The 11,230-nt window shown below is 32.5% G+C and overlaps 1 protein-coding gene across 2 annotated transcripts; it reads right to left on the bottom strand.

Moving 5' to 3' along the window:
• Positions 1–3,017: 3,017 nt before the first annotated feature.
• On the bottom strand, positions 3,018–9,436 carry LOC115719777 (serine/threonine-protein kinase STY46). 2 transcript variants are annotated; one of them, XM_030648990.2, is made up of 16 exons: positions 8,856–9,429; positions 8,297–8,411; positions 8,074–8,168; positions 7,770–7,889; positions 7,033–7,087; positions 6,645–6,755; positions 6,320–6,370; positions 5,988–6,160; positions 5,787–5,894; positions 5,330–5,403; positions 5,033–5,208; positions 4,803–4,898; positions 4,136–4,216; positions 3,970–4,023; positions 3,722–3,856; positions 3,018–3,557 (listed from the first exon to the last, which is right to left on the bottom strand). In XM_030648990.2, the coding sequence occupies exons 1-16, from the start codon at positions 9,053–9,055 to the stop codon at positions 3,480–3,482; spliced, it is 1,722 nt and encodes a 573-aa protein (XP_030504850.2). In that variant the 5' UTR covers positions 9,056–9,429; the 3' UTR covers positions 3,018–3,479. The 2 variants fall into 2 exon arrangements, 1 of the variants encoding a protein (XP_030504850.2); XR_004012257.2 differs by lacking the exon at positions 3,018–3,557 and having other exon boundaries at positions 3,842–3,856; positions 4,136–4,232; positions 8,856–9,436.
• Between the last annotated feature and the right edge of the window lie 1,794 nt (positions 9,437–11,230).

Raw genomic sequence — 11,230 nt, 5'->3', positions numbered from 1 at the left:
TTATTGTTTTCATATTTTACGATTTCTAAGCGATACATTTTTAAAATTGTACAACGTCTGTGCGAGTTCAAATAAAAGATTATGTATAAATGAAGTAAATTACAAAAATACTACTGTCGTAAACTAATCACAAAAAATATGCTATGCAATCAACTACCAGGTCAAATTTTAGTAAAATAAGTCGACACACCACCTATGTCTAAAGGTGAGCATGTTATCATCTGTAACATGCTCAAGCGAACGATCCAACATGCAGTGCTCAATGTATTCAACAACATACATTCCACAATCGCCGCTACAAATTAAAAAATTGGAAACTATTAGCAACAATTAAGTTAAGTAATTCATAATGGACTACAAAATTAAATAAATAGAAAAAGAGAGATTTATCTTATTTTCGTTTGCGGAACAATTTCGGAGGTAGCTCTTCTATAATGCATTGGTTGGAGCTGACTGAGATCACCTAAATTAACTGGAAGTACATAATTATTTAATTGAAAATAACCACTACCCGCAATAAGGATGCAAATAGCTCAGTATAAGGCTTCAAATATGACTTCATGCTCTCCTCAGTCGTGGCACCGATATCACCGTCGTATATGACAATCTTTCAGTTCTCAATATCTACCTCTATAGCCACCCAATGGTGTTCTTTGGGAAGGTTCAACACAAAGTAGATACATTCTTGGTTCTCCCAACGCGGCAAGTATCTATGCTCCATCCAGACCACATAATTAACAATCGATTGATCCCATTTGAACGTGCTCCTATCACCATCATGAAAACTCTAGTACATTTGGAACATCTGTGAAGCAGATGTGTCCAAAACCACACTTCTGAGTGTACACTTCAGGAACGAGCTTCTGTCTTCTTCTCAACAAGTGGGTCATGACATCAACTTGCTGCATTACAAATAAAAAAAAGTCAGAAAAAAAAAATAGTACCAACGTCGCACATAGATCGCACAAAGATCGCACGAAATTAAATACCATTCTGTGAAATCGCATATAAATCACACAAGCATCGCATATAAATTGCACAAATATTGAATAAAATAAATACAAAATAATATTGTATCGTAATCACACATAAATTGCACAAAAATTGCACTAACTTAATTTTCAAAGTGTCACATCGCACATAAATCGCACAGACATCGCACAAATATCAAATAAATTAAATGTTACAGACACAAAATTCATATTGGCAACTCGCACAAAATTGCCAAAAGATTACTCAATGTTACAGACACAAAATTCATATTGGCAACTCGCATAAAATCACACAAATATCGCATACATATCGCTCAATATTACAGACACAAAATCCATACTGGCAACTCGCACAAAATCGCACAAATATTGCATAAAATCGCTTAATAGCACAAACACAAAATCCATACTAGCAACTCGCACAAAATCGCAAAAATATTGCAAAATACAAACACAAAACTGGTGTACAACACATAAATCACTTAATATCGCACAAACATTCAAAAACCCAAAAAAACTATATCCCCTAACCTAGATTCTTTCTCATACACAAAAAATTAGAAACTGAAAGTTTAATCAACAATATATTTCAGTTTTATCACAGGTTCTGAATTTAAATGATAAATTTAAAAAATCAATTTAAGAAAAAAAAAACCTAGTTCAAGTGTTCGAGTGGGTTCGTGGACGGTGGCGGGGACGGTAAACGGAGAATGGTTCGAATGGGTTTCGTGGGTCGCTGGGTTCGAGTGGGTCTTAGGTCTCGTTGGTTGCGTGGGTCTTGTGGGTCTCGTTGGTCCCATGAGTTTCGTGGGTCTCCTGAGTTGAGTGTCGCTGTGGTCGAGTTGTTCGAATGGAGTGGGTGGTTTGAATGGAGGGAGTGGTTCGACTGAGGGGGTGGCTTTGGTGCTGAAAAGACAATCGAGATTGAAAGAGAAAGAGGAGAGAGAAGGAAGTTATAGAGATTGGGGGAAATGAAATGAAGGGTACTTTTAGAACTAAATTGAAACTAAAGAATAACTAACCTATGTTTATTTTGTGAGTATAATATAAGACCATGTGTGACATTTTAGCATAAAATGTTATATTTCTCATATAAAATCTAAATCTTCTTACTAATACTCAGTGCGCCTAGGGGTGTTCATCAAACCGCCCAAACCGCTCAAACCGCCCGTACCACACCGCACCGCAAAAAAAATGCGGTTTGAAATTTTTTGCGGTGCGGTCGCGGTTTGAATTTTTCCTAAACCGCGCGGTGCGGTGCGGTTTGCGGTTTTGAATTGTTAATATGCGGTTCAAACCGCACTGCACCGCATATTATAAAAATACCAATTTTTATATTTATTTAGGTCCAATATGTGAATATTCAACTTAAAGTCTACTATTATTTCAAAAAAAAAAAAACTTAAAGTCTACTAATTATTGTATTGTTGACACTTATTTTTTTTTTATATTTATTTTCAAGTCTTATGGCATTTTGACAAGTTTTGCTCAAAGTTTGTTATATTTGTGATAGTTTAATTATTTAGTGATAGTCCAAACCGCATAAACCACAAAAACCGCACTATTTTTTGCGGTGCGGTTTTTGCGGGTTTTTAATTTCGCGGTGCGGGTGCGGTTTGGGAAATTTGAAAAACTGCATGTGCGGATTGGTTTGAAAAAATAGTCAAAAAACCGCACCACCCGCACCGCGAACACCCCTAAGTGCGCCCCTTATATTTATATTATTTTTTAAATATTAATTAAACCATGTAATATATAAACTTGCTAATTGCATTTTTTGGTAAGGAATTCTTATTAGAATTTGGATATAATCAAATTGTGTTTCATTTTAATTTGTCAGTTTAAATATGGTCTATATGCTAAATACATTTTAAGTTTTCTTCGGATATAATATAAAAATAAATAAACATGTAACATTACGAACAAAGAAAGTACATTACTATACTAAATTTTTTTCAAACGAACAATTATTTTCGGATATAATATAAAAATAAATAAACATGTAACATTACGAACAAAAAAAAGTACTATACTAAAATTTTTTCAATAATAACGAACAAATAATGTTAACATTGCGAAGAAGACTTTCTTTAACTGAAACAATTATAATGATACTAATGTAAAATAAAAATAAATAAATAAAAAACAAACAAAACCCACTGCACTATCTTCAGTAGTGTGTACTGTGTAGTTACGACAAAGCTAATAACAAGGGACGAAAATCGAGCGAACAACAATTCTAATATGAAGCCGCAATATATGTAATGTCAAGTTGTACACCGCTCACCCAAACCATTATCCCTGTTGTGTATGTATGTATATGTATATGTGCCAAAGAAAAGGGCAATGGTGTCGATGAAAAAATGGAGGAGCTGATAAATCAAAAGAAGGGTTAAACAAACTGAACGTGAAACTGTACATGATTTGTAAAATGTTGCCCAGCTCTTTAAATTATCATAAGCCCATGTGATCAGCTCTTTCTCTATCTCAGTGATGGCCCCGTCTAAGGACGGATAAGAATCTTCCAGACGTCGACTTACGTCGTTCATCTCCTTCATCTGCCACCTGTTCAAGAAATTTACTTTCTTTTAAACCAGTTTAGGACCACAACCAGCTCAAACAAAAAATCATGTCATCTTAAATCTACGTGAATTTAATGACTTAATTCTGTTCTACTCATTCTATACATTACAAAAAAGTTAACCATAAACCGTGCATGCATTGCATACCTCTTTGGATATTTGTTGCAGTGTATCTATAATCTCAGAAAAGTCAGGCCTCAAGGCTGGATCTCGTTCCCAACATTTCCCAAGGATTTCAACCAGCTTTGGATGAGTTTGCTTCGGGATAGGAGGCCGTAGACCCTGAAAACAAAATAGATAACAAGTCAATCAACAGATGTGGTGTGGTTCCTTCTATTTGTCAAATATACTAGATTAGAATTAAGAATTTAAGAGTCAAGGAATTGTCATTGTACCTGTTGGACAACTCCAACAGCTGCTTGTAATGGAGTTAAGAACTCGTACGGAAGCTGCCAATTGAAACAGAATAATTTTTTATTATATATTTTTTAAAAAGAGAAGTGGCAAAAAAATAAAACAGCCGTGTCAAAATAGAACTGTAATGGTTTGCAGTGGCAGTACCTTTCCAGTGAGTAATTCCCATAGCACAACTCCAAAACTGAAAATGTCAGCCTTGTGATCATATGGTTTGTGTTCAATAACCTTCAATGCAAAATAACTGTTGTAAGGAAATGACATGATAAGTGCCCTTCACAAAATTCACTTAGAATAATTGTGAAAACAAATCTGAATAATGCTAGGTATACCAATTATATACAAGATAAGGAACATAGAAGGGAACATATTTTTCTTTTTTGACCATTCATACAGGTTCATGTCACAAACTGTACTTATATTATTATATCTGACATTTCATCAGGAAACTTCATTCACAATATCCTTGCAACCCAGAAGAAAGACATGGAACGTTAATCAAGTACACTGCTAAAAATGCAGAACAAATAAACAATATCAAACAAATAAAAATAGCTCTGGCTGCCTACAAAATTCTGGACATGAAACATAGCAATCTGGCTATAGTGCAGAATCCAACAATATTACAATATGAAAAGCATAACAGCTAACATTAAACTAGTGAAGGAAGTGTCATATGCAAGGGTATTGTTATATATGTTATATGTATCTATAATTTTATTTTCAATAGAATGTAAAAAATTAACATATGCACACGAGCAAAAGATCCTGAAAAACCAATTAATAACACATAGATTTAACGAAATCAGCTCACCTCAGGAGCCATCCACCGATAAGTCCCAGTTTCTGCTGTCATGACTCCAGACTGAGCTTTTACTCTAGCAACGCCAAAATCTGCAACCTTAACAACCTGCAAGGAAATTATGTAAATTATTAATCTGATTTTTTTAAAAAAAAAATTCTATGTTCTGGAAAATTTCGCACAAAGTAAGACAAAAATAAATTGAAAAATGTTATGGAGAATATACAGAGAAAACCACTTACACCATTTTCATCCATCAACAGATTTGCAGCTTTTAAATCTCTATGTATTATGTTATTTTGGTGCAAGTAGTTCATTCCCTTAGAAATGTCCGTTGCAACCTTGAGCAAGTTTGGAAGCTTAAAGAAACCTCTTTTTTTATGCAAGTAGTCATACACACTTCCACCCGACATATACTCTGTATAAAGCCCAGAAATACATATATTTTTAAAAAAGGTAAAAACACTTCAAACAGAACAAAGAAACTTTCAGCACTAATGTGCCCTTCAATTAATATAACAGAAGATATTACTAATCACCTGTAACGATACACATGCTTGGAGGCTTAGTGCACGCACCAATGAACTGTACAACATTCTTATGTCGAACTTTCCTGAAAGTTAAATTAGGAACGAGAGAAGAAAAAGGCTTGATTACTACAAAGTAAAAGAAAAAGCACAAACACAAAGAACAATAAAAAGAAAATATTCATCTACCTCCTAACTCAGATGCCTCCAAATCCATCTAAAACAAAAAGGAAAAAAAAAAACTGAGGAGAAGACTAGCTAAGGTTTGATGACATTCTTCATAAGGAATTTGGCATTGAAATGCCAAGCATACAATACAAGCGTTGGCATCCAAATTTAGTTGTATTCATCTAATTATTACTCTATAGCAAGACTACCACCTACATTGGTTCCGCTACGGGTCAACATGACAAAGCAGATTAGAGAGCCATGCTTAGTGTAAGAGTACAAAGTATATCATCTTATGTACCTCATGATAAAGACCTCCTGGGCAAATTCTCGCTGCATATCTGTATTTATTCGCTCAGGCTTGAGGATTTTAATGGCCACTTCCTGACTACAGTATGTACCTTTATAACTGATTTTTTTAAAAAAGTATATGTTAATGCTACTGTAAATGCTTAAGGAAAAATAATAAAAAAAGCATGTGTAAACCAGGATTTTTACTTACAGATCACCATAGGACCCAGATGCAACCATCTTCTCAAACTTCAAATGTTTAAGATCAATTTCCCAAACATCTGTTCCATCATCAGGTATAGTCAAATGATCAGGTTCACATTTGACTGTTGAATGATCAGTTTCAGAAACAGGAGATGTCTGACACATTGGCCAGGGCTGTCCCTGCATAACCAGAGAAGAAATTTCATGTAGAATTTTGGAAAAAAAAATAACATCATAGAAAGGAGAGACCTAATCAGCCAACATGAAAGTGAAAACACACTGGGTATCCTTTATGAACATAAATTTTTCTATAAGGGGTGAGGAGGCTGCAAGAATTACCTCGATTTTCAATACTTCCATTTCTAAAGCATCTTTGAGTTGCTCTGTTCCCTGTTTCAACGTATGTAAAATGGAAAGTCAATGATTTTGCCACACATACTAGGAACAAGGAGAAGTCAATAGAATACCAGTGAGAGTCATGCTAAATTCATTGAGTACATCACAAGAAAATTTAAAAAATTTGTCAGTAAAAGTTTATATAGTGGCCAAGCATGTTGACCATTCTCTTGGCACCATATTATTTACAGATGATTAGTTTATTTGCAGTAGAAAAACTTTGTGGCCAGCAGCTTCAGTTAAATATTTTAAAAATGTATACACATACCTCGTAAGGCCAGCCATCAACAACAAAAACATCCAAAGAGTAACCATCGGTAGTTGAAAATGCATGTGCTTCTTGGATGTTAAGACCCATCTCCGCAAGCAAAGAAGTCAACTACATAATAGCGTAAGATCACCGTGTGATTAAAAGAAAAATTACTGGTTAAAACATGAAGATTGAACTCAACAAAACCAATGTAATTCAAGCTGGCACATTAGCCTAATATAGAAGATACATATATATGAAATGAGTCAATTCAGCAGACATTAACAAGTAAAATGTTCCATTCACTAACAGAAACCAATCATGTACATTGCATTGATAATAAGAAAATTAGGGAGTCACATGAAGAAAACTTGGAGTTTCGCTTATGTTTATGCATGATTAGTACCTGACTCAGTAACTTTGGCTTGTCATCAGTTGACAAAGTTATCTCATGCATGGGACTGCATCATTAACAATAAAATTAGAATTGTATTAGAAATATATCACTGACTTCATAAATGAAAGAAGAATAATTTCCTTTAACCGATGATAAAAAATCATTATAAGCAAGTTAAAAATATTTAGGTTAAGTCAATGGTTCAATTGTCAAAAATAAGGAAGATGAGTATTATCTGCTGGAGTGAAGGGCATGCACCAAAAGTTATTATTATTATTATTATTATTTTTTTTTTTGAAAAAAATAACAAACAAAACATGTAAGAGTTTGTGTTTATACATGCTTTTAAGAACTATATCCACGAGATTCCAACATTGATGCTGAAAGAGAAAGGAGGTAAGGAATGGGGAAAAGGAGAAAGGAGAAAGGAGGGCCTGGACCTGGTCAATGATCACATAATTAAAATAAAATCTTACTTTTGCTCAAAAATAATAGGAAGACTAAGGTCGAAACTCCCAGACATTCAAAAGAAACATGATATAAAATGCAGCAGCAGCCTTGAATAAATTTAGATAGATAGATAAAATTACTGATCAATAAAAAAATCGACCAATTCTAGATTCTAACATCAAAGAAGTATAACAACAAGATCTTTGGCCAAAGAGCTCCAGTAAACTAATCCAGTTAAAACGGTTTAGGGAAAGTCATACAAAAATGCTCAGATATACAGAAACAAAGAAAATCACCGAGCATACTGTGTGTTGGCATGCACAGAACCTTCCTCATCTTGATCATCGGAATTACTTGCTTCAAGTGCAAGTGCTTCAAGGTTTGGAGATGATCCAAAGGCAGGTGGTGGATGTACACTGATATTTGAAAACCAGTAAGAGTTGTCACAATTGTTGAGAGCAAGATACCAGCATAAATTAATGCGAGCAAATGAAGCAAAAATTACTGTCTATTTCCATTCAATATCAATTCAATTGGATTGGATGATTTGTCTAAGCTGCAGTTTTAACAACTTGAATAACTTAAAAGGGTATATAATACCTTTGTCTCGCAGTATAAGAACTTTGCGCAACATCTTCACTAGGCGAACCTGGAACGATTGGAGAGGTAGAATTCCCATCTGAAATGGGAGGAACCTACACAAGGTGACCAACACCCAGACCATTAAGCTTAGAAATATTAAAAAGGGATAAAATCAACACTAGCAGCTTTCATCTATGGCTAATAAATTTTCGTATTACAGTGTGTTTTTGGATCAACTGACCTGTACAAGTCGGACTTCAATGGCAGGTCTGTTAGCAGGATTATGAGCCAAATGCAGTAATCTTTTATGCACAAGAACGTCTTCAGCCCTCTCCACATTCACATCTAATGCATACCTATCCAACAAAAATAACACAAACAATTACTATCCAAAACGTAAACAAACAATAAATTTGGCATTATTACCAACATAACTCTGGAACTTCTGCCACTTTTGCGCTTATATGAAAATACTACTCTATACTCGACAAAAGTAGAACAGAACTAATAAAAACAAATCTATTCCCTAAACTCAATCCAAAGATAATGGATGTATTAACATCATCAGACAAGTAATTACAGTTTACAGATGATAATTAATTTTAAAGCAAGCGATTACGATTAAAATCATTACACAACTAATTTTCCATACAGATTTCAGATCAACCAAAACCTCGTTATTGAAAATAGTCCATAAAACATACAGTGTTTTATGCAGAAACATGCATAGAAAACATTAAAAACAAAACTGAAAAAGGTTAAAATAGAGTAGATAGAAAGCCATGATAGGGTAAAGTTACCGGGCAGGAAGGCGATTAAAATGAGCCCAAAGTTCATCGTCGAAACCAGGTTGAATAGCCTCATCGTTCTTGGAATTCTTGAGACGACGAAGGACTTCATTGTAAACCTCGAGTTTCTGTCGTTGTTGACGACTCCTAACAGGCGACGACGACGTTTCGTGTACTCTACTCCCGCAGCTCTCGTTATCATCCATTACCATTGAAGACGGGAATGCAAGAAAGTGAGAGAAAAAGCGAGAAGGTGAAGATCGTATGGCGGTTTACGTGAAATCGTTTGCCAAAGGAAAAAAACTACATAACCAACCAGTGAGAGAGAGGATTCCAGAGAAAGAGAGAGAGAGATTTAGAGAAAATTACAGCCCTTTTAAACTCGAAGATTTTATTCCTAAGAACAAAAAATGATAATTTTACTTAAAAATAAAACCAAAAATTATTAGTATTTATATATATAAAATCTCTGGGTTTCTTTTTCTCTTTCTTTCCTTTTTGCTCCTCATATTTGTATGTAAATAAATATGTTTCCTGGTTTCGAATTGTTTAACGGCGTAGTGCGCACCCAATGAATCATGCCAACGTGGACTCTTACCCCATGCTGATCCAACCCTCCTAAATTCTTATTCCTAATCTAATTTTGTCTCTCTCTTCTTTATTAATATATTTTTTTTTACATTTAAATTTTTTTACTGCATTTAATTTGGGAAATCTACTCTGGTGACACCGAAGATTAATTAAAAGATGAGATCTCACCTTCTATTTCTGTTAATATATACTATTTTACTAGTTGAAGATAGAGTCCGTTAATATATAATAACAATTAACAAATATGAAGAATTTATTTTTCAATAGATAACAAATTTTAATACTAGCTTTTCATAAAAAAAAAAAAATCAATACTAGTTTATTTTGTCGAAAATAAAAATTATATATATAATTAAAATTTTAAATTATCAGCTATGTAATATTTAAAAAATAGCTCTACTATTTCAATCAAAATACTCACAACTTTCTTTACCTAAAAAGCAAAGTTAATTTAGTTTACTTGTTGCAGATTGTATTTCTCTCTTAAATGATTTAAGGAATATTTCTCTTATCTTTGTTAAACGATCTGCGAATAAGACCGCCAATTATTTGGCTAAGCATGCTTGTTTATACTCAAGTTGTAATTATAGTAAGGGTTTGTCCCTACGGATTTGCAAGCTATTGTTATAGCTGATTTGCATTAATAAAATTACTACTTTTTCAAAAAAAGAAAAAGCAAAGCTAATTTGTTCAGAAAAAAAAAAAAGCTAAGCTAATTAATTTGGATTAAACTTCAGATATAAAAATATATATCTGTTTTGTTAATAGCTATTTAACATAAAACATTTTTTCTGTTTTAACATTACAATGGTGTTTTTTTTTTTTATATTTTTAAATTCATTGTAAATATCTAAATTATATCTTTTTATTAATATTTTTTATAAAAAAAAATATTTTTCTATTATTATTTAAAACTAAAAAATAAAAATTATGATAAACTAAAAATACTAAGGTTCATTTATATGCTTACAGAGTTAGTCCCAAATATATTAATGCATTTTTGTCTTAATATTTGTGAGCCACCCAATCAGAACTTGTTACACATTTTATGAATATTATTGATAAAATTCATAAAAGTTTAAAAAGATTCATAATATAAGTGGAAATGGATAAAAAAAAAATATTATTTATTGAATATCATAAAAAAAATTATACAACTAAAATATACCCCATGTTGATCCAACCCTCCTAAATTCCTATTCCTAATCTAGTTTTGTCTCTCTCTTCTTTATTATTATTTATTTAATAATATTTTCTTACATTTAAATTTTTTACTGCATTTTATTTGGAAATTTATTCTGGTGACACCGAAGATTAATTAAAAGTTAATATATACTATTCCGTTAATATCTAATACAATTAACAAACATGACGAATTTCTTTTTCAATAGATAACAAATTTCAGTACTAATTTATTTTGTCGAAAATATAAATTATATAAATAATTAGAAATTGAAATTATCAATATATAATATTTAAAAAATAGCTCTACTATTTCAGTCAAAATAGTCACAACTTCGTTTTCCTAAAAAGCTAAGCTAATTAATTTGGATTAAACTTCAGAAAGAAAAAATAAATATATATCTTAGGTAGTTGTTGTCAGTAGCACATGATTATAATTATTAATTAAAAATTTATTATTTAATTAGTTTAATTGATGAAGATAATTCTTAATTAATCCCAATGAATCCGCGTTTTGAAGAACCCCACCTCCATTTTAACCAATAAAACGTCTCTATACCATTCACAACATTAAACTTAACAATTCTCACAATATTTTACCCAACCAACCAAAA

This window comes from Cannabis sativa, chromosome X (genome assembly GCF_029168945.1).
Source record: "Cannabis sativa cultivar Pink pepper isolate KNU-18-1 chromosome X, ASM2916894v1, whole genome shotgun sequence".
NCBI classification, from domain to species: Eukaryota; Viridiplantae; Streptophyta; class Magnoliopsida; order Rosales; family Cannabaceae; genus Cannabis; species Cannabis sativa.
This window is presented reverse-complemented; position numbering and strand designations above follow the sequence as displayed.

Coding starts and splice junctions, on each gene's coding strand:
- LOC115719777 (XM_030648990.2), bottom strand. CDS start 9,055: ATGGTAATGGATGATAACGAGAGCTGCGGGAGTAGAGTACACGAAACG. Junction 6,756..7,032: donor AGCCAAAGTTACTGAGTCAG/GTACTAATCATG, acceptor GCTATTATGTAG/TTGACTTCTTTGCTTGCGGA. Junction 6,161..6,319: donor TGGAAGTATTGAAAATCGAG/GTAATTCTTGCA, acceptor CTGGTTATGCAG/GGACAGCCCTGGCCAATGTG.